Below are 24,624 nucleotides of genomic sequence, written 5' to 3'. Positions count from 1 at the left end.
GTACACAACGATTCACTTAAAGCTCTCAGTAAAGCTAAACGCTAAGGATGTGGTATTGAATAAAGTCAGACATGAAACATAAGAAAGTACAACGGCAAACAGAGCAGAGCAAGTGGTGAAAATAAGCTGTGGCCAGTGTGTAAAACAGACAATAAAAAAACGTTTTCTAACATTCTGTCTGCAATTAACTAGGCAAACATTTAGAAGAAAATAATGGCAATGGCATTCTGCACTAAACTACATTTTGTATGGACACAACCACACAGTTGCTGTGGGAATCAAAAGGTTTAACCAATGTACCAATGCAAAAGTGACCCTTTATCCTGTGGAAATAACCCTAAAAAATAGGTGTGTTGTAAATGTGCTATTTACTGCACATGTAATAATTCCAATGGTGCTCTGATGAATGATGCAAGCAATGTAAGGTCATTACTTGTGTGTCATAAGTGCCAATAAGAGAAAAAGACAGCTCCTTGTTCTTTCGTCAAACAAAAACCGGTGTTAACTAATGGGTTCAATGTGGCCAGTCAGGAGTGTTTATCAAGCAGAACAGACACCCTTCTGATTTTGTTCCAAGAAGACAGGCAAAAAATACATCGCCGTCATTAATATAACACTGATTCTTTCAGAAAGGGCTCTCCGAAGGCCAGTCACAAGCCTAGCATGAGTTTCCTGCCACAATAGGCACCCTTACAGGCTTATCAGCCCCGTCATCTTCATCATTATAATAATCATTGGCAGTATAAAGTGGCTAAGTCATCAGTTCAAAGTATGTCACCACTGACTTTTCCTTTTTCTCTTAATATATTATATAAAAGAAGGCCTTTTGCAGAACACAAGGTATGTGCTCACACAGGAGCAAGGACACTTACCTTTGCAATGCATACTTTGAGTATATAAAGAAATTAAATAAACAGTTTGCAGTGCGTTAAGATTATAAATGGATAAATGTGTTTGATCTGTCGCAAAGCAAATTTATTTCAGAGTCTGGTGCACCGCAAAGACAAATAAACACACAACAACAAATGCATGACTGTTAACAACTGCTTTGGGGTTTATTTTACAATTGAGAAAGAAATGAAACAAACTAATCGGTGCTAAAAAGTATTTTTTTTTACAATATTGTCGATAAAACATTGAAATGTATAGTCATTGTGCATCGCTTATTTATTTTCCACACCATGTTCATGCATCAAATTGGATGCAAGTATAATTAAAATCATTTCTGTAAACCAAGCCAAAGAAGCTACATTTGTATTTTTCTTTAAAAAAGGACATTTTTGTAGCTCTACAGCATATATCTATATACACCATCTGTTTTTATTTTTTATCATTTTTGTATATAAAATGACAATATAAAAGTTAGAGAATGCACACACCTTAAGATACAAAGAATGTTGAGCCGTTTTCAAATGGTAAGATATGTCTTATGGAGTACTGACATTTCACTAGTAATCATCTACATGTAACGGACTGTTCTCTTTACAGTTGAATAAAGCGACACAATTTAGAAAGAGAATGTTGTAACAAACCATACAACTGGAAAATTGCTATAGGGTGATACTTCACAACAAGGAAAAGTTTTTTGAGCAATCTTGCATACTGACGGCCATTCATTTTTCACTGATTGACTCGTAACCAGAAGCAGCATTTCAGTTTTTCCAAAGGTTCACATGATCTTTTTCTAATACACTGACAGATTTATGAGCAGGCCATTCATCATCAGAAACATTGCAGTGACAGGAACCAAAAACGGAGAGGGGAAGGAAATGATAATCCTTGATCTTTTTTAAATCAATCTGATTTTGACAAATGCAAGATATTTCAAAACATGTTCTCTTTACAAATTCAAATTTCAACTGTCTAAGGTGCTACTTCAGTCTCTCCGGGTATTCTTTCATTCTTTTGGTGTATACATTTAATTTTCACCTTCTTCATATCAAGTATTATACAGTTTTCTCTTCCACAAATTCTCTTTCCGCTCACCACTTTTACAATTGAAGCAGTAGTTGTATTTTTGCCATGAAAAGATTAAAATCTTGTGTTTAACCTTGATTCACTCAAATACATGCACAGATCAGACAAATAGCATATAAATATATTACAAAATAAGTGTAAAAAAGCTTGGCAAAACAAAAACAAATCAACATGAAAAGACATGGTCCAGTCAGGCAGTTATCACAAAAAAAGAAATAATAAGATCGATATCTTTCTGGCGGCTCAGTTCGGCCCAGTGCAGTAACTGTGAATAAAGTCATTTTAGTGCAATGAAATTCTAGTCAGTTCCACAGCTGTCAGTCTCTACTGCTCTCAGCACAAGACCCCGCTTAAACCTTCTCCATCTTCTCCAGTTTCTCCAAAGCAGTGACAAACACCAGGTGGTCCTCTGGAGACTTGCCGTGGGTCTTGCTGAGATGCAGTTTGACTGCGTGTTTGCTGACGAATGTCCGATTGCAAAGTCTGCACTGATACACGGAGCTTGTTTCGTCCTCTGCCGTGGTCAATGCTGACAGGGGCCTGCCGAATGTCATTTTGTCTGTGATCACCTTTGAGGCAGCCTGCTGCTCCCGAAGGTGCTCCGTTGACAGTTTGGACAGGTCCTTCAAGCTGAAGCCCAGGTGAGTCTCCAGGTGGCCGATGTAGGCGGAGGGAGTCCTGTACTGGGAGGCACAGTCACCACAGAGGAACACAGGCTGGCATGAGTCCATGTTCTTGAGAAACTTGGTGCCCCCAGTCCGTCTCAGCTGGTACTTGACGTTAGCCAGCCAATGGGATATGGTGGTCATGGAGAGGCCTGTGAACTTACAGATGTGGACCCTTTCCTGAGGGCCTAGGTCAGTCATGGCGAAGCGGCCCTCTGAGGTCTCCCTTAGGCTGGACACAAACTGTGCCTGGAGGATGAGGAGGTGCTGGGGATTCCAGTTGGATTGCCTTCCTTTCCTCTTCTGCACTGGGGAGAGGTCCTCTAGGGCGTCCTCAAAAGCACTGCCGTCTGCATCTGACTTCTCTGAGATGGAGGAAGGGGTTGAAGATTTGGGCGTCAGTCTCCCCGTGAGGTTCTTTACCATGTCGGAAATGTCCATCAGAGCATTCTCTCTCAGAGGAGAGGAGACTGAGTCAGGGAGGGAAATTAGGGGTTTGTTACCATTTACACTACTGTTGGTCAAGAGCCCGCTGCTGCTGTTGTTGTTGTTGTTGTTGTTATTATTGTTGCTGTTACTGGTGGCCTTACTTTTACTCAGGTCAATGGGCTGGTCACTGCTCTCATACAGCGGATAGTGGTTGATGGGCTCAGTGGGTTTGCCCTGAGGAGTTGTTTTGAACGCTGGCTTATCCATCATGCTGTTGCTGATTTTGTAAAGCATAGATAGTGGGTCTCCAGCTGGGCTTACTGGTTTGGAGGCTTTACCCAGGTGTGTGTTCATGATTGACTGGAGTGCACTGAGAGGGTTGATGAAGGGACTTTCCAGTGAGTGATCGGTGATGATGCCAAGACAGTTGCCATTAGTTACTGGGGATTGGCACATCTCTGAGCCATTCTTCGAATGGTTGTTGTGGCCGTCGACTAGGCTCTCTTTGGGCTCCTTCTTGCAGATGAGCTCTGAGTCTACACTTCCTGGGCTGCTACTTCTCATACCCGATGGTTTACCTACAGATAGGTCATTTGGAGATGTTAATTGTTCTCTCTGCTCTCTCAGTGCAGGAGAGGGGGATTTGACTAACGATGGGGGCCGGCATCGTTCAATGCTCACCATCTTCTCCTCCTTTTCCTTCTTCACATTGGAAGCTTTCCCTGTCACTTTTTCTACAAGCTCCTCCATGGCACTGACATTGCTCCTGAGGGGGGTAGGGGAGGAAGGGCTCCGAGGCGAGTGGATGATTGAGTTTGGGTTAATCACAAGGCCTCGTAGCCCACCTGCGAACATTGGCTGCATCTGCATACTCTGGACCATTGGAGGTAGAATGGTAGAAGAGTTCTTCATGCCATGCAGCTGGTATGCTGCATGAATGCTAGGGTAGCCCCCCCATGTGGGCGTGCCTGTCTGGGCCTTGCTGATGGCACTGGATACTGTGTTCTCAAGGGATTTAAGAATATCTAAACCCCCTTTTGGCGCCTCCTCTAGATCTTCTTCTCTAAGGTATTTATAAGATGTGCCGTCATTGTTAGATTTCTCAACTGAGTCATCTCTCTCCTCCTTGATTTTTCTCTCCATTGGCTCCCCACCTTCAGACCTTTCATCCTCGCCTCCTTCTCTCTTTTCCTCTGAGCATGTAGAGAGGGCAGGGGACACTGGCTGGGACTTTACCCCACTGGGAACAGGGAGTCTGGTGGTGGTCGGTGGCAGTGGGATAGACTGAATCTTCTCTTCCACCACCGGATCAAAAACCAGCTGTTTGCCCTTTTTGGATGCAGCATTTGTAACCTTCAAAAAGTGACCAGTAACCATCATGTGGGCAGTCAGCTGTTGGAGTGTATCATGAGAGCTCCCGCACTCCATGCATTTGAGGATCTGGGCTTTACGAGCTTCGAACTGCCATGTGTAGCTGGCACCATTCTGGTAGCCGTAGCGGTTGTTTGGCGTAACGTAGGGGTTACCTGCGGATTTTGTGCCAACATCCCCAAGAGATACACTACCACCACCAACACTACTAGCATGGATAGAGTCTGGCGAGCATGGGGACACTATAGCATCATGGAGAGCTCGTTTTTTAGCTGAAGAAGACATCAGCTTTGTGGCCAAGGCTGGCATCGGTTCTTTGAGAGGCACTTTCTGGTAATGCTTGGTCTTGATCATATGAACACTGAGATCTTGAAGAGACTCAAACGAGTGGCCACAGTACATGCACTTCAGCACCTTTTGAGCATCTTCTTTTCCCTCCATCTCCATCAGGGAGCGCTTACGTGGTTTGGACCAGCGCTTTCCCTGATCCTCCTCTTTGTCCTTGTTGTCATCTCGATAGTGGCCCGTCTCATTCATGTGGACTGTTAAACCCACCAGTGTGTCATAGGCACCGCTGCAGTCTTTGCAACGGAACTTGCTTGCACCAGTGAAAACAGAACCATACAGTTTGTTGTTCTGCCGGTAGAGCTGCACTGTGCTGAAGAGGCTGGGCTCTGGCAAAAGGTGGTAGGGGTTCTGTTGAAAAGTTTTGGCAAGCGCTGCCTGGTGCCAGTCGTAGGCCACACCGCTACCATTGCTTGCCCCACCACTGTGTGCACTGTTGCTGCTAACAGAGCTAGACGCTGTGCCATTAGTGTTGCCACTTGCGCTGCCTGTGTGGTTCACAGTAGCGTTGGAGCTCCTGCCATTATGGTGACTGCTAGTCATGTTGACCCCGCTGCTCTTGTTTGTGGTCGTGGTTAAGGAGACAGAAGGGGCAGGCTCCGTAGTAGTGATGGCACTATTGACACTGCCGGCTGCAGCAGGCTTAGATTTCATTAAGTCCATTGTGATGCTAGACCAAGAGGCATCTGAGATGAGGTTTGCATAGACGGCTTTCATCTGTGCCAGGCTATCCTGGAAAGACAGGCCGTTGTCGGGGCGGATGGGTAAAGTCGTGACTTCCCTCTCCTGACCGTCCCTGGAAGAGGTGCTCTTAAAGTCTGTCAGCCGGTCGCTGGTGTCGCTGAGCGGGGACCCGTATCCAGCATCAGGGTTAGTGCCATTGCTGAGCGGAGAGTCTCTGTAGCTAGGTGGCTGGCCTCCATCCACATCTTCTTCTTCCTCGTTGCACAGAAACTCATTGTCCTGGCCGTCTAATGAGAGGCCGTCGTCCTGCAGGTGCTCTTCTTCGATGTGTTCGCCTGGCTTATTCTCGTCTTCGGGCGCGTACGCTGGAGAGAAAGACAGAAAAGAAAGAAAAGAAGAGAGGAAAAAAGAGGTCAGCTCAATGAAATAAAAGATTTACAGCACACCAACAGGACCACTATCAAAATAACACGGGATGAATACTCAACGAGGGGAAATGTAGGCTTTAACTCTCATTGAATGTTAGTGTGTGTATGCATGCATGCATTTGTGTGTATTTCACACACATGTGGCTCTGAAAGCCAGTGGTGAAAAAAGCCTCCAAGGGAAAAATAAATCACTGAGCTTCTGACAGTTGTCCTTTTCCTTCCCAACTCCCTATTCCTCCACACATGCCTCATGTTCCCCCGGAAATGACTGGCTGTTTGGCCTTGTTAGCCAGCTGCATGCTTGCATGTTTAACTCCCCCATTTCTCCTTCTTTCTCTCTTCCCAAAGCTTTATTACCTTTCACTCATCTAGTCAGTGGAGTTCAGCTCCTCACAATATCACGTTACACAACTGATCGGAGAGGGAAAGAAACAAAACACTCATTTGGAGATATCGCAGCTTTTTTACTATCCCACTATGATTAGCTGAAGGTCATTTTTATTTGAGCTCATCAGCAGGAACTAACAAAACAATGGTCCTTAGATTCTGAATGCAACAATGATTGCTGAAGAAAGGAGTCTGGGGTCTGGAGTCTGTTTTGAAAAATGCTACAAATGCTTTACAAAAAGACAGATTAAAAGAGGAAAGGGAACTAAACAAGGCTGAGATGTAACAGGTTTACCAGTAAAATAGGCAAATAAGATAGAAGGCTACACCATGTGTGTGTGTGTGTGTATGTGTGTGTGTTTGCATGCTAGCGAATGCACAGCAAGCATCAGTAAGTGGGAGAGGCAGGAGGTGGTTAGGGGGAGAACAAGTGAATGAAAAGTAAATGTGGAGGAGAAAGAAAAAGTGAGCAGGAGGTGTTGGGTTTGGTGGGCGGGGAGAGGGGAGTGGGGATTTCAAGAGAAAAGGGAGAAAGACGAGAGAGAGGGTGAGGGAGGCAGGGAGACAGGAAAGACGGCCCCCTAGCTTCTTCCTTTATCTCCTTCCTGCATGGTGAGATGTGTGTCCTAGATGCCAGTATCAGTCTCTCCTGATGAAACAGATGTGCTGTCAGCTTCAAACGGCACGCTAACCTGTCATATCATAATCTAAGTGGACATAATACCTGATATATATACACTGGCAACATTTACTGCTGCCTGAGAGGAGAAGGGTGGAGGAGGTGGGGGAGGTGAGCAGCTGCACCGTCGACTGTGACTGCGTGGTGATGTGCGTGTGAGTGCCTATTTTGCGGATGGCGTTTGCCCGCATGCTCGCCTCCCAATGCCTATGTAATGTACTGCTCATACATGTTTGCTCTTACGGTGCGAAAAACCTGAACCCACAGACCATAATATTGCCTATAAGTCTGCTGTGTGCTACTGATACACACCCTTCTCCAAATGAGCAACACACTCCCCTAACGCCTGACAGGATTTCAGTGAAATGAGAGCACTACAGGAGAACCTGGCTGCGCTTCAATCCCACTGACAGACGGAGACGGAGACAGTTTCTAAAACTCCTGAAAATCCCTAACACAGCAGATTAGCATTATGTGCTGTACTCTCTACAACACATCTGCAGAGTGGCTTCTGTTACAGTGCCTTCCCCCCCTAGCTAACCCGCTTCTAGAAAAGGAGGCTATCAATACATATCAGCCATTTAATATACAAAGCATCCTGCAGAACGGCTATCCATTCTTCACAAGCCCACACGAACAGTGCAAACATACAGTAGGAATTACCTCTGTGAGTCAGTCACAACGGCTACAGCCAAAAAATAGCTAAACCCCAATAGTTGGCAGTGCTTAGTACACACACACACTCACACACATACACACACACAGGGAGACAGCAGGAATGAGAAGCAGCAGATCAGAAATATCACTGGGTGAGTGACAAAACACAGACTGCAGCAGGGAGGGGCTACGAACAATGAGCAGGTCGCCAGGGAACCCTTTGACGATCCCTGTCAATCAATGCCTGTCCTGCCATGTTGTCATGGAAACAACAAAGAGGGAGATATCAAAAGCACAAAGACAAAAGACTGGCAGAGACCGACATCTGTAAAAATCACAGGCAGCAAGTGGACTGTTTCGCAAACCATAAATGTAAAACGTTAGTGATGAAACGTGAGTCTGAAATAAATTATCATCTTGTTTGAGACGCCGCATCTATCCTGACATGATGCTCAAATCTGAAGCGTGAGGAAGGGGGAAATATTTGGTTCAATCAGTGCAACTTGAAGATGTGTGATTCTGAGTGGCGGCCAGATTAAGCCCCCTTCTCCCGTCCTGGACGCGCATATGCGGAGCAACACCAGCAGCAAGGGGCGGGCTCGGGGAAGGGGCAGGGCTGGCGCGCCGTCCCTGGTGGTTTGGTTTGCCGAGTGGGTGATGGCTGTGAGCAGGGCCATCTGCACGGGCGCCAAAGCGCCTGTCACTTTTGCTCGGGGACGTGCCGCCATCAAGGAGACAGGCGGCAGCGTGGCCAGGATAGCACTGCAGACTCTCTGTCAGAAGCAGCAGCGATCAAGCCCGCCACCAGCCACGCCAGATCACCAACAACACACACCGAGGAAGCAGGAATTAGCATCCAACTGTATCACTGATCTCCCAATGCCTACACATATGGTTACACTGTTAACAAATAGGGAACCAAAATATGTTAAGTCGGAGAAGGGTTTCTAGGATCCCCTTTGGATGTGTTGAAGAGCCTTTTAAAATATGCATTATGCAAACATTGATTGACATTTACATACACATATTAAGTGTGTATCTTTTTCTCATCTGTTTTTTCTAAAGTAATGTCATTGATGGACTTACAGTAAGTGCGCATGAAGCACCCTTGATTCTGATTTGTATCCTATATGTAAAGATTAAAGAATGTGAGATGTCATTACAGATTTCAATCAGGTTTGTTGAGTTCTCAGAGATCAGACCATGGCTAAGTAAATCCAATTGCCCCTTTGACATTATGTTTTTCTGATGAAAAGCCTGTGGTGAACGCCCAGCCTCAACACAACACTGGGACTCACTTTGGGACAACATGATCGACCCTAAGCGCAGATCATCTCGAAAACATTCTCCCTCGCTGACACGCGGCTCAACTTTGGGTACGACTTGACTCTTGTAAACGGTACCAAATGAAACACGACCCTCGGACACGTCAGCCTTTGGTAAGGATCGAAGCAGAAACATATCACTCCGTTTCAAAACTTTGCTATCCGTCTCCGCCCTGCCAATTTTTGTTTCGTTTTTTTGTCTTCACACTTTGCTTTGCTGAGAGTCTGCTGGTTGTTAAATCAATAAAACTCTCTGTCAGGCGCACGGAGCCTCACCATTTGGCTGATGTCAAAGCCAAACAAACCAGATAAGAAAGGCAGAGAGGCGATGAAACGAGAGAGAGGGGGAAAAGAAGGGGATGAGACCAGTCAGCTTGCCCCCCAACACCAGCCCCATTTCTCCAACACCCCTCCTTCTATTTATTTACACACATTTCTTTATTTATTTGATGTGAGTTTGGGAAGAGGGGGCAATCACGGCAGTCATTTGCGGCACTAATGTCCAATCACGGGCCCCTTCACTCATGTGATTTAAGCAGTGTAGGAGTGTGTTCGCAGCAGAGAATGGTGGGGTGTGTGTGGTGGTGGTGCAGGGGGGGGGGGGGGGGGGGGGGACAGAGGCCGTTTAGGCCGGCCCCTAATAGGAAACTGGCAGTCTTATTCCTTCCCCAGATTCTGTTTGTCACCCCGCTCTCCATTACGTGCCTCTCAACCCTGATGGCTTTGGACAGGAGCTGATCAAAAAGCCATCGCTTGACCTACACGCCGTGGCAGAACGAGACTCGCGCCCTGCACAGGCAGAGTGGGAGAGAGGGAGATGAGATAGACGAGATGGGGGGGGGGGGGGGGGGAGGCTGAGGGAGGGGTGTATGTCAGCATTATGTGCGGAGAGGAGAAAGAGTGCGGTGGCAGGAGGGAGGGGAGGATGTAGGAGGAGGGGAAAATACGGGGAAGGGGGGGGGGGTGATAGCTCTCGGACCGGGACAAGAGGGCTGTAAATAAAATGACATTATTATTTCCTCTGTCCCGTCATGTAGAAAAGCCAATTATGGTAATGCTGCTGCCGGCGTGTCAGAAGGAATGCTGGGATGTGCTTCCCGTGAAGCGGCTAACATGAGAGCAATGCCCTGATCAGGAACACAGGCCTCAGTCTGACAAGAGATGGTACAGATAGGGAGAAGAAGAGAGGGGGAAACGAAAGAGAAAGAGATATGAGGCAAATAACAAAGCTGCATCTGGGCCTTGTTTTTTCAACACAGATATTAAGCCGTCTGCAGGAGTCTACGATAACAGCTGAAACTGAAGTGTTATTTTCACCATTAACCTGATATCAACCTGATCCTAATTGATCCTAGACACATATTCAAATAAGTTGCATTAAGTTGTGGAGATCTGTCTTCATTTTGTGAATACTCATCGAAACAAAAGACGAGGTATGACGTACAGAATCTTATCTTCTCTAGCTCCGAAATGATTGAGGAGGCCTAACCTATAAAGAAAAAGCGATCAACCTGAAAAGTTCAGGAGTTCATGAATTATACTCCGTCACACCTCAAAACTTGACGTGATGAATTATGCAAAGACAACGGTGGCGAGAGAGCCGGATATTGAGGGTGAAGGCGATCATTTACTTTGGGAGCTAATTCGTTCTCATCTCCTCTCAGGCTTCTCCAGGTATCCCGTTCTTAAAATTCCTCCTACGCTTGATAGGAGGGGGGCTCTCCTTAAAATAATTCCTCAGCTATTACTTTCTCCCTTCACTTCCCTCCATCGCCCCCCCCCCACTCTTTCTCTTTTCTCCCACCCTCCTCCTCCTCCTCCTCTCTCCAGCCCTTGCTCATATGCCCACATGAGCCCCTCCCAAGCGGAATAATGGGAGCATATGGCCTAGGCAGCACCTACAGGGCCTTAAATAACTGCTGCAGCATTCCAGCTCGCTGTACCAATTTATCTCTCATCCACCTCCCCTCCCCCACTCCCCATTTTCAAAACACTTCTAGCCTGAGTTGAGCTCAGCAGACAGCGGCGGATGGGACATGTTGTTCTTGAGACACATAGCTACATAATGGACTGACGTGGAAAAGTGGTGTGAATGTGAATAAGTGCTGTGCAAACAGGATTAGCGGTGTATTTCTGTATTATTGATATTCATTGAGTCAACCAGCAGCTTTCCCGGTGATCGTTTGCGCCGGCGGCTCCATGCAAACACTTCAAGTCATGGTGAGTTACAGTTGGCCAGTAGCATTATGTAAAGCCAAAGCACTAGAGAGTAGTTTGTTAGTGTGTTTTGCTTTGCAAGCAGGATGGCGAAGTTGGATAGCCTTACAGTCTGTGTTCCATATCAAGACAACTACGGAAAGAGATGGGACAACATCTTCCCCAACTTTGAGAGACCGTGCTGAAGGCCGGGCACAATCGCAAGCTTTTTTGGACAGTATTGTCTTCTAAATAGTTGCTTGACAACTATATTATTGTCATTTAAGGACCATTTTTCTCAATCATCAATCAATGAACTAATCAATCAATGAAAAATAAATGTCTGTGACAATTGCACCATATTAGAATACAATAAACACATGTTTATACAAACATAAGCTGAAGTAAAAAATCTACAATAAAAGTCCTTGTAGCCACAGGGACACAGCGTCTTGGGTAAAGGACAAAATGGTAATATAATAGGATGAATATGTATCAGAGATTAGAACTCAGATATACAAAATCGATGATAGGGCTCTGTATAAAAGAATGGCACAAATATATAGAGGATATTTATATTCTCGCATCGTGGTTGTTAAAATGTTGATGTCTAATGTAAAAAAGACATGTATGTAAACAAAATGGGCAATATCGTGTTCAGCAAAAATGCTCAAGAGCATATCCATATATGATACAATAAGTCTATACTGTACAAATGATTGATGCAGTACCCAAATATCATACAAAAGGTCAAAAAACCACATTTTGGTAACAGGTCTACTGTCACCAAAGTGGTTCAAATTCAATGTCTTTTTTAGCCAATGCTGTTTTATTGTCCTTTTTTGGGAAACATATTGATCATCCGCTTGCTTCAGTACAAGGCCCTTTTAAATAAAAGAATCAGAATTAGCCAACACCATGGATTGTTGTGCAGCACCATCGCTCTGGGGTCAGAGGTCAGGCAGGTAACCGGTGCTAAGCTAGTTCAGGTCACGCTCTCATGTAAAAATGTCAATATGTCCCAATGACATCCTTTCATCTGACCTCTATCTGATGAGTATGATGTATGGATTGAAGGGAGGCCTATGTGGAAGTACTTGTGCATGTGATTGTGTACAATCGTACAATTGTGTGTGTATATGGGGAGGGGGGGTAAGTGAAAGAGAGTGTGAAAGGTGCTGCTGTTTTATTTATAGAGCAAGCGCTATTTATACCATACTCAAAGATCAGTCCGGAGGAGCGGCTAGTGGGCCACAGCCAAGATCACTCTCCATTACTGTGCATGCAAAAAAAGTCTCTCACACACACAAACAGATACACACACACAAACAGATACACACACACACACACAAACAGATACACACACACACACAAACACAAACACACACGATTTACTGAAGCTGGGGCTGCAATTGCAATCGTAACTGAGTTTTACACATGCATGCAGTAACAACACTGGAAGACATTTACAGTATATCCAGCCGTTTGCTAGTTGTTGAAGGAGTGGGTGAGGGTGGGGGTGGGGGGGGTCTGGGGGGGGGGGCTCCACACTGACAGACTGAGTGTTCTTCATGGAGTACAGCAGGGTTTAACATGCTGGGGGATCAATACGGTGAACCAGCGCCGATCGATTGCAATTCATCTGGCTTTTCTTATTTTTTTTTTCAAATTTCATTCTCACCCACTCACACGGCGCACTGGGCCTCTCCTGCGAGGCAATACATAAATAAACATACACACATTATGCATACACATAAACCCAACAACACTTACACACACCTGAGTGGCTGGAACGATTGCACCCTATGTGCCAACGCCGGGTTCAATAAACCTGTATGGAATTTATTTATTTTTATTGAGCATATCAGCCCATCCTGGTCTTCTCTCTGCATAACAAGGCCTGTATAATTAAACCATAAATTTCAGCGCGCTCCTTTAATTACCACAGACAATGTCAGGAGGCAGCAGAGTAAACAAATGGCTTTGAAGTGAGCAAGAAGGAAAAAAACGCTTCGACACAGCAGTGGAGAAGCTGTTCATTTTGGTTGGGGATGTTGTTGCACTTGAAAAGGATGAAATGTTCAAAAGAGTGTACGTGCACGGGGAGTACAGTGTGCTTTTCTCCCCCTCCTGTCTTTTCCAAGAATGCTTTTGAGGGATGCAGCAGAGTGAATGGAGGAGAGCAGAGTGTATCGCTGCGAGCATGACGATGTGCCAATGTGTACATTTGGATTGCGACGACTAATAAAGTTAGGAAGTGTTTGCATTTGTTTTTCCTGAACACACATAATCTAAATTATTGGAAGTTTGTGTCCCTCTTGACCGTGCCTGGAGACATCAGTGTGTCCTATACAGTATATATGTTTGTGTGTGTACTTTAGGTCAATGTCAACACGCAGACCTGCTTCCCAGCAGCTTAGCTAATTACACAAGAGCCCCGAAGGCCACTTAGAACAGGTTAGCTAATTAACAAACAGGCTGATTGCAGATTAATTGAGAGGTGTTCCTAATCTTCACCCCTAAACGCAATGACAAACGCTAACTGGCGCTAATTAGCCCGGTATGGAGAGCCGAAATTGGAGGTTGTATTTACAGTTACCGTCGCTCATATGGACGTGTGGCTTATATCCAGCTGCCTTTTTTTTTATGGATCTGCCAAGCCAATAAAACTTCTGTGAAACTACTTGGATGCAAACACGAGAAAGAGACTCTTTCATCAGCCGCCTTTGTAAGCTGTTCGCAATCCAAAACATTGTATTCTTTAATTAGTTTGTGAATTAGCTCTTTGGTTTTATTCCATTTTTTATTATTATCATCAAGTTTGGCAAGACACAGAAGTGAATAATTGTGTTTATTGGTGGTAATTTGATCTATTTAGATCTAACTATGATATTTGTTTACTTTTGCATTACTCATGTCAACATACAAATTATAATGTTTTCTTGTACAAGACAAACTGGTGATGATAGTGTCCTGCACTTTCTTTAGATGTTAGTATGTTCCCTTAACGGAGTGTTAAGACTATAATGTTTGCAGTTGACCTTTCTGTGTGTGCGTGTGCGTGTGCGTGTGCGTGTGCGTGTGTGTGTGTGTGTGTGTGATTTGTCAAGTCTGCTCAGACATGAATGGCGTGCGTAGATCATGAAACCCGAGAAGTCTTCAACACAATGGGTCATGATGGATTACAAACGGTAAAATGAGGAAAAGAAGGCCCCTCAGCGGGGATCTGAACCAGCACCCATCTGTGTGACCATCACCTGCCAATAGAAAATATCCCCCCCCCCACCCCTTTCTCCACACCCTCAGACTTCCAATTTTCACAGCTACTAAAAGTACTCCCCAAGGCCCGACTTCTCCCAACTTCCATCTGCGCCGATGCATTTATCATACCGCTCCTCTTGTCTATCACACACACCTGTGCCTTTTAAGCTGCCCACCCCCTCAAACACACACACTCTCAAATTCCACCTGGCCTTATGCAACCTTTGACCCCACCCTTTCCCCCCCCTCCCCTCCTATAATCCTTCCCTCCATCCTTCGCTGCCTTCTGTCTTCAACGCCACCTGCGCTTTTTAAATCCCAACATCAGGATGGACCACTTTACCTGAACACACACTGCCAGTGAATACACAAAAGCATCACCTAAATCCCAAGGAACACACACACACAAACACACGGGTATGTACACACACATGCACTGTCCCTGACAACATGACAACAGCCAGCGGCAGCTGCTTCCATCGCCTAGCAACGGCCAGCCTGATAGATGACCCAACGATGGATAATTACCGTAAATCAGCGCGGCTCACACGCTAAAGGAGAGTAGGGAGTGAAAGGGATCAGAAATGGAGGGCTGAGGCTGGTCATGTGTGCGCTGATTCACCTTGATGAGCTCAAACGCATCTGCTTTTAAAAGGCACAAAAAAACGAGGAAGAAAAGCACAATGCACAATTCACACACTCCGGTACACAACTTAAACCTGGGCAAATGCATGAACATCTGCATATGTACACAAATGCTCTTGTGCAGTTTGTCGTGTCCTCATACTGGCAGCTTTGGGGCTGTAATGTGAAACCGCAGGCCCCGCCTCCCTACAGAGGCGCTTGTCTGTCACAGATACATCCCTTTTTTACGAAGAGGCGCCAATCAAAGGCCAAACAGGGCTGAAGGGCTCTTTTGTGAGTACTGAAAAAATTATGGTATTGATTGTTTGGTCAGTGATCTACACCTGAAAGTGCCCCTCAATTACTTTATTTTTTTACTTTTATTCTCTGATGAAAGTCTTTCAAAGCACATTAAGGGCTCATCCGATTCACACACAGTCTGTATTATGTATTCTACATTAAGCAAACATGACAAACTACCTCCAGAAGTTTTACATAATTGCACTCCGGACGAAGTTTACTCCCAAATTATCATCAGATCTTCGATATGCACACGCAGCTGCTCCATTTACTTCCCCTTCATTTTCTGCTCTCCCAGACATGCAATCTGTCCCTCTCTTTCCCTTCTTTCTTTCCTCCCTCCCTCCTTGCCTTCTTCCCTCCCTGTGCGAGTCCTGGCTGCTGCAGACATTTGATCTGGCTGCCTTGTGATAGATTGACAGGTAATGAGGAGGTTGAAGGGGCGTTGGAGACAGGAGCAGGTGTTCAGCACAGTCTTTTTGGCCAGCGCTAAGCTGCCATGTCCTTCACTGCTGCACTCCGCTTCCTCCCTCTCTCCCTCACTCATTCTTTCCCTCCTTCTCTCCCTTCCTTCCTTCTTTCCACCATCCCCCCTCTTCTCTTTCCTGAGAGAAGAGGACTATGCAATCCATCACGCGGTGACACGGTCGGACATGGACTGTCTTTATATGGGGAAAAACGCACAGGCTGTGGAAATAAATAGAGGAACGAACATCGGGTCCCATGCTGGCAGCGGCAAACTAGGCCTTGGACTGATCAGTCAAACTGAGTCGAGGAGAGACTGATTTGGAGCATCCTTTGTGGACAATATGGGTGTTTAAGAAGCTGATACTACCACTGACATGACTCCCATAAGTTTTAATTTAGATTTATTACACTACATAGTTGAATACTCGATTCTGATTGGTCAATCTGGATATTTCAGAGGTTGGTAATACTGATTGATGGCTAAACTGTCCCCAGAAAGGAAAAGAAAAACAGTGCAAGAGAAAGAAAGAGGGGCGCCATAGTGCTGGACGCAAGCAACATCAACAAACGATGACAGACAGGAAGTAAACACATTAAAGGGAACACGGTATTAGCTCTGGAAGCGTTTGAAGACCAGTTCATTGTAAATAAAAAATAAAAAAGACTTGGAGAGTTAGAGAAAACTGTTACGTTGTTTTCGCAGGTCAAGCAGTTGGTACACCGTTTAACAGACTATTTGTTCCTTAATGGAAGCAATACAATCATTTTTAAGACAAGGAAATCATTTTTAATCTATATTGTGAGTCAAGTCATTGGATTATTTAGTATGTGGGCATGTAATAAGTGGGTGCACATTATCTCTTATATGTATCCCCCAAAATATAAAGCTAGAAAAGCCTTTGTAACCACATTTAAACCACTTCCAAATCCAAACTAATAACATTCCTTTCGATTCAGCAGCTCGGCAAGGTAGGTAATGCTGGTTTCATTGCAGGATTTACACACTTTAGTCAGTGAGTAAATCCTCCCACACCTCAACCGCCTGAAATAAAAACATTACTAACAGAGTCACCGCTGCAGTCAGGGAGAAGTGGTAACTACCGCACAAACCAATACTAGGAAACACAGTATGTATCACTCTGACGCTATCTGAGTCACTCTACACTGTGACCTGCTTCAATCCTGCTGACATAGCCAAGCAGCGCTGTGCATCATACCTCACAAACAAAGGACGAGGAAAGAGCAGAGAGGAGGAGGAAGAGTGGGAAGAAGAAGCAGAATTTGGAGGATTTGGAGAAGTAAGGAAGAGTTGAATCAAAATGCTGCGAGTTGATATAACTGTGTTTAGAATGTACAGTAAAGGTTACTCGCTTGGGTTCAAGGTGAGGTCAAATTTGCTGCATTTAGGCGTTGTTTTGGTTGCAATGAAAATGTCTAGCAGAGCTAATAGTGTTGCCAAAAATCCCAATCAAATCTGAGTACTTTATTGTCAGGAATTATTTTCAGGACACATCTTTGTTGTGAGGTTCAACTCATATTTAAAGGAACATTTCAGCCAATTATCAAACATACAAATGTAGGGGTTAGGGTTTACCCAAGCTATTCATCACATTTTCTTCTGATTTCTTTCTACCAAACTAGTAAGCAAGAGCCGTTGCTCCATGATTAGAGGAACACATTCTTGTTGCGCTTGGCGGGTGTAGTTTGCTAGAAAGGAAATAGTTCCTACATGCAACTGCTCACAACAAGGTATGTTGATTACCATATGTAGCAGTTCATGATTTCTGAAAAGACACGTTGCTTTTGATATTTTCTAATTCATTTTTTTAGCTTCACAAGTTGAGTGCCAGCTTGTTCCATTCATTTTAGAAAAGGAAGACATCTCTACTGACGATATCCCCAACGATCAACAACTCACACCAAACTAATCTACATTTAAATAAAGCCAAACAGGTAAGAGTATCCTTTGAAACTATTATTCATGGTAGGTTTAACACAAAATGACTAGAGCTGGCCAAAGTTGGCTTAGTGATATACAATTCAAACTGACACCTAACTTTTTTCTTGTTTGAATTTCTGTGCGACATATGGCACATGAGGCCTGAGGTGGTAAACAACGGCTCTCCTGAAGTCTTAAATGCACCGAAGGTGGAGCTTGCACTGTCGTCATAGGAGACAGTGGGGGGGGAAACAAGGCTTGAGCCTGTAAATCCACCCCTCCAGTTTATTACCCAACATTAAAGGACATGTCACCCTCCTAAATCAGAGAGCCGAGGGGAGACAGCGGGGCTAAAACAGGGAGCATCTGCATGTTCCCTCAAACATTCCTGAGAGGTGAGCAAAGCGCTCAGCCACCTACCGCCGTCAAAATCAGAGTTTAAAACAATTTGAGATGACTATCCATTATGGATGCAATAACGGACCTTTCTGTTTCAAAATTAGGGTTCCAAAACAACCAGAAACTCAGGTGTGCTTTTATATCGGTTTCGTTTTTATCAGAAGTTCCTCCAAATGGATTCAAACGGCCGGCACATGGTCAGACGCCTGACCAGCTTTCCTTTCTTATTCACAGCTGGATAAACAGCTTCACCTGGACAGTCATACAGACAGTTTAATTATTTCAACTAAAGCCAGATAAGAGTGTGTAGAATTAAAGAGGAAGCCACCGAGCTTAAAATTAGCCTTTCCCAATTGTCACCCTACTCAAAGAGAACCTGTTTTCTGAAGGAAAAAAAAAAGTCATTGACGTGCAATCACATTCAAACACACTCGCCTGTCAGTTTATAACTCTCCTACTCACACACACGGCGACACACTCGCGCTCGCACACACAGACCAAAACGGTGTCCGACACACAAACAGACACCCACACACGCACACTTTTTAAGCCCTCGCCTGGCATCAGCTGTCACACAACCTGTCTCTGAGAACTAAGCGGAGACAGACACTGTCAACTTAGAGTGCCTCAAATGCCCACATCCAGCAAGGCAGAGGAGAAATCAAGCCTGTCTCCCAGTATAATTTGCGCTAATCCTTCATGGGAGATAGTAAAGTCTATGGCATATCTGCCTAATAGCATCAGTCAGCGGCAGGTTCTAATCTCATATTTAGACCCATTTCCATCACGGGCTCACGACAAAAGCACCAGCACAAAGTGTGATTACCTTCTTATTTTTTTACATTTCTGCATGACTTGACTCCTGATAATGGCGGTGGTGACGGTGGGTGGGGGTTTATAAAACACGAGAAAAGAACTTTGAGGTCCTTTTCTTGGAGGAAGAAGAAAGTCATTTCAGGCAAAGACAGGTAGGAAGAGAAAAAAAAAACAGGGAGTAAAGTGAGTGTATTGGGAGGGAAAAAGTGGAGGTAAAGAGAGTGAAAACCATTCAGTCAGCACACACTCACTTCACATTCACATTTACAAATCCTCACACACACACACCCTTACACACTCTGCTTTTCAAAGCGTTTACAACCTGTGGTGTTTGTCCTGCTCTGCTGGCTGCTTTACCACGTGCATTTGAATGCCGACTGGAGTGCATCCCTCTCTTTCAGACAGCGCCATAAAAGAAGACACACACAATGAGGGCTCTTTTCAGCCGAGTGGGGCTGCCTGGGGGTAGGGAAGCACCTCGGAAAAACCGCCACGGCACTTCAACTCTCGGGGCACACAATGAGGTGCTGGGCCTTGATGAATAATAATAAGAGATTATTCAGAAAGATGACAAACAGAACAGAAACAAGCTATACAACGTGTATGGGGATGAAAAGTCCTTTGGTTGTTTCTCCACAGAGTGTGTGTTGTCTGAGTGTGTGTCGGAGAGTGACCTGGCAAAAGCAGGGAGACAAAAAGAATGGGTCCTAATGAAGCCGTAAATCAGAGTCCGATGAGAACGGGCTCTGAAGCAGGATCACATCACTGGAGATCAATGCAGACAGCTCCACACAACACACACACACACACACACACACACACACACACACACACACACACACACACACACACACACACACACACACACACACACACACACACACACACACACACACACACACACACACACACACACACACACACACACACACACACACACACACACACACACGCACGGGTATAAAGACGAGAATACATTCCCAAGTGACGCCGACTTATGAAGGTAAAAGCAAACACATGAGCGTACATGCATTCATTCCACACAAAGTGACACACACTCTCATCTACAATCTATTAAAGCCCCCCCCCCCCCAATCAGAACCCACCCATGGGCTCAGGAGTCCCACCTCCTTGTTCAATCCCGCTCGTCTGAATAATATCGGCCGTGATGAATGGCGCCATAACTCTGATATCCACAATCAATCTCTGCTTTAAAGACACATCCATCTTCTGTAATGCTGACGGTTGAGGGGGGGGGGGGGGGGAGAGAGAGAGGAGGAGGTGGGTGTTCGCCTGACCTCCTAGCGGGAGGGGAGAGAGGGGCTCAAGGGTGCCGAGGGAAGGCAGAGGAAGGGGTTGTACTGAGTGATGTCTGTCAGCTCACATCTGGCTGCAAAAATAAATGAGGCTTATGAAGACAAATGAAAAGAGGGCCGTCCTCCAGGTACCCCCACCCCCTCACCCCCCCTCACCCAAACACACAGAGAGGCTAAAGAAGGTAGGTGAAAAGACACAGAAAGAGATGAAGAAGCTGAATAGGAGAGGTAAGGGAAAATAGAGCCTGTTTCTCAAAGCTACACTCCATCTTGATCTCCTTAGAAACACAGTTGAATGCACATTGAGAGAGTTGAGTTGTCTGGATGTGCCAACACGTGCTTCAGAACTGAATAAGATTGTTTTCTTCTGCTAAACCGTGCTGCGCGTTGCAATCAATGAAAAGCTTTCACTGCTCAAGAGTGTTTTCTCCACAAGAGAAAAAATGAAAACAAAGATAACAAAATGGCCACGGTGAGAGAGAAACTCTCCTCCTTGAACTCCTACCTATGGCTGTGTGTACGGTGGAAGGGTTGGGGGGAGAAAACTATTTACTGGGCTGGGGGAGAGGAGGGAGGGGGTAAAGAGTGAACTATCCATGACCTGTAAGAAGGGTCACCCCACAGTGACACAGCCACTGAATATTCCTCTTAATGATGTACCACGTCTTTTAACCCCCGCAGACAAAGCAAGTCAACATTATACTGTCAGGAGGCCCCCCCCCCCCAAACACCTCACTCACTCTCTCTGTCCACTCGCTACTTCATACTGCCCTGAGTTATCATTTTAATTATTAAAAAGAGAATTTCACCCAATGTTCTTCAGCCGGGTAGACTGCCAGAAGTAGAAACACACTCTGTTGAATATAGTATCAGAAAGCAAAGGTGAGCACGAGGGCACAGGTTTCAAAGAAGACACATGCTTTGTTAAATACGTTAAACATTGGAAATTCCTAGAATGCCTTGAGAAAAAAAAGTACTTCGACAAGATAGTCCTAACCAATGGAAAATATCCTTGCATTTAAATTGGTAGCCACGCCACCAACACTTGGTTGTGTTAGCTTAATTTCAAAAGGACACTAGATTGGATATTAAGTTCTGCTACTAAATGGTATTATTGATCTGGAATGATATGATTGATTTAGATATATTAAGCACAAGTAGCTTCTAGTTTTAATTGGGTTTAGGATGATGATAACGGCATTAGTGAAGGTCTGCACTCTCCAAGTGCCTTTTTAGTTCCAAATGACTTCAAGCACCTCTTCCAATTTGTTTGCACTTGCTCAAAAGGAAACACAATGCAAAGCAACCCTCTGTAGTGCCACTAAACACAGGTCCCGAGGCAGATACAGTGTTTTAAAACTCTAATCTTGCCGTGGTGGAGAAAGGGAAGGGCACCAAGGTGAGATAGTTTATTGATTCTGCAAGTGCCTGGTCTGGAGTTAACCCTAGCCGGGGCCGATGATGGGGGTGCACGAGGGCCGGGGATGAAAGGTGAGCCGATGATGGATGAGAGGAAGCTGGGAATGGAGTGCGTGCGGTGAGGTAAGACATTAACACAAAAAAAAAAGTTGTAAGCAGGCATGCTATGACCGGACTGACACAGCTTGCAATTGTAACTGACACGCCGCTAACAACAGGCGTTCCTATGTACAAGCTGCTCGGCGACGTAATGCGTTCTTAAACGGGCCTCGAGCGTTCAGCGCTGTGACCTCGAAGACCTCCGACTGGGGCCCGAGAACACGGGAGAGCTGTAATCTCTCTGTCAAACATCTCCTCAGTAGCAGGTATGGAGAGAGCGTGTGTGTGTATTTAAATGTTTCCAGGCCAAAATGAGATAAAATGAACAAAAATGACAGCAAAGTAAAGATTGCTATAGGCAGCTTTCGTCTAATAACGCTACTATAAGAACCATCAGATCAGTGTTTAGTGCAGTCAGCAACAAGACAAACAACCTCAGACACACACACACACATGCAGAAATGCCAATTCTCTAATCCAATTGGCAAGCTAAGATTGCAGCATCTATCTTCAAAGTTTAAAACTGAGTATTATTAATTAGGTGACAACTTTTTTGTACTACATTTTACAAATGTATTCTATAGGTTGTCCAAGTGTTAGCTATTGGGGGGTTTTGAAATCTTTCTTAATGTGATTTGTACTTTCAGAATATACTTCAAAGTTGGACTGACTTTGGCTTTAAGGTATAGCAAGTGACTGTATTCAGTGGAGCAACACTGCACACACACACACACACACACACACACACACACACACACACACACACACACACACACACACACACACACACACACACACACACACACACACACACACACACACACACACACACACACACACACACACACACACACACACACACACACACACACACGGCGGCTGTGTATGAGTACAAGGAAGACAGAAAACATTACAGAGCCCTTTTTTTGGCACCAGGCAAAGTGAACAGGGGGGGTGGAGGTGGTCAGAGAGGGGAAAGGGGGGGTGGGGGGGTTAGAGAGGAGAGAAAACGAGGAGGAGAGTGAACGGCAGGGGCGGGCTGAGGGAGTAGAGATGAGGGGAGGGAGGGAGGGAGGAAGGGAAGGAGGGAGGGTTGAGCGTTGGAATGAACTCTCTCAGGCTTTGTGGTGCACGTTTCCCAAGGCCCCCGCCTGGCCCCTTTGATAAATGACACATGTCATTCTGTCAGCTTGTGACACTGCAGCTGGGAGGCCCTGTGATGTATGGCTCTGCTGAAAAAGGAAATCAACTTTTTTCCCTTCTCTCTCCCCCGGTTTCTGTCTCCCTCTCTCTTCCCCTTCTCTCTCCCTCCCTCCTCTGCCTCGGCCCAGGCTGAGAGCATGGCCTTTTTATATGAGGATTTAGGTTTCCTCTGGTCCAGTAAGCCCCCCTCCTCCTCCCTACAGCGACAGACAGGCATGCATGCAGCCAGGTTGCGGTTGGTTTGTTTTCCCGTACACACACACACACGCAGTGACGCAGCTATTATGATCGTGTACGAAGCCGTAACCCGAGGAAAAGGGGGCAACGCCACCTTGGAGGTGGATCCAGGATTTATGGCTAAAAGCCGAGGAAGTAAACAAAGTATGCACTTTTTTTTTTGTAGGCAAAGAGGGGAGGGGGGGCAGGTGGAGATGGGGGTGAGCAAGATTCCGGTTGGGCAGGATGGCTGGTGTCTCCCACTGGGTCATCTGTCATCCATGTGTCTGACTGGAGGACGTGCACACACAGCAAACACCGCACATACACACACTCCTGCTCCCACAGGAACTGGGATGAACTAAGAAAAAGTATGCCACACACACACACACACACACACACACACACACACACACACACCTACACACTTACGCGGGCACATACTGTACAGATGCAGGAAGATAAATATTCACACTCCAAAAGAGATTTCAGAGCAAATACCCGCACTATCAATCTTCAAACGGTGGTATAAAAAAATGAAAACAAAGACGCGATGACATTTTGTTACACAGGGCACAATGAGTGCAGCCAATGAGCTGCTCCCGCGAGGCCTGCCCTAACCCTCCCTTCCTGGCAGATTAGCCTATCACAGCATCCCATTGACCCCTCCACTCTATGCGCCGCCCACGCAAATGGGTGAGCCAGCATTAAAGACCAATCTCTCCCTCTCCATTTTTTTTTTCTACGTCTACATGCACACTTTCTTACTCACTCTCCTTAATCATATCCTGGCTCTTTTACTTCCTCACCCTTCCCTTCCCTTTTTCTCTTTCTCTCCACCCCTCCTCCTCCTCCTCCTCTTTTCTCTCTCTCAACGGCTGACCTGTTATCAGCGCTCTGGAGATTTAACGGCCAAAAAAAAAGCAGAGCGTGAGTCAGGCGTGACGGAGGGACATTTCCCAGTGTCGCCTCTCAATCTTCATGTGGTCTCACACACACACACCCCCCCACCCCCCCCACACACACACACACACACACACACACACACACACACACACACACACACACACACACACACACACACACACACACACACACACACACACACACACACACACACACACCACACACACACACACACACACACACACACACACACTTCACTCCCCACTTCCAAGACAAACACATTGATTTGGTATCAAGCAAATGTCCAAATATCATCGTCTGTTAAAAAAAAAACACAATGAGGAGATGGCTGTGTTGGTATGAAATCACAGGAATGAGGAAACAGAATTCCAGGCCTTTCAACAGTGCTGCATACACACTAATGAGTAAAGAGTTCACTATGTGTTGCTATGGGGACCAGGGCTACTTTGACTAAAGGAGAGCAAAAGAGCGAGACACACGGAAAGACACAGGGA

At 45.5% G+C, this 24,624-nt stretch overlaps 1 protein-coding gene across 3 annotated transcripts in view; it reads right to left on the bottom strand.

The window, feature by feature from the left end:
* Positions 1-1,032: 1,032 nt before the first annotated feature.
* The window catches only part of LOC117480218 (teashirt homolog 1-like), a 37,829-nt gene continuing 14,237 nt past the window's right edge, over positions 1,033-24,624 (bottom strand). For 2 of the 3 annotated variants that reach the window (XM_034127450.1, XM_034127449.1), the window contains exon 3: positions 1,033-5,836. In XM_034127450.1, coding sequence (XP_033983341.1) covers positions 2,328-5,836 — 3,509 coding nt within the window. In that variant the 3' untranslated portion in view covers positions 1,033-2,327. Of the gene's footprint in view, positions 5,837-19,272; positions 19,425-24,624 lie in introns of those variants that run through there. The other variant, XM_034127451.1, reaches the window with a different exon arrangement.

The sequence above is a fragment of the Trematomus bernacchii genome, unplaced genomic scaffold, assembly GCF_902827165.1.
Source record: "Trematomus bernacchii unplaced genomic scaffold, fTreBer1.1, whole genome shotgun sequence".
Classification (NCBI taxonomy): Eukaryota; Metazoa; Chordata; class Actinopteri; order Perciformes; family Nototheniidae; genus Trematomus; species Trematomus bernacchii.
Note: the sequence above shows the minus strand (reverse complement) of the source record. Positions and strands in the feature narration are given on the sequence as shown.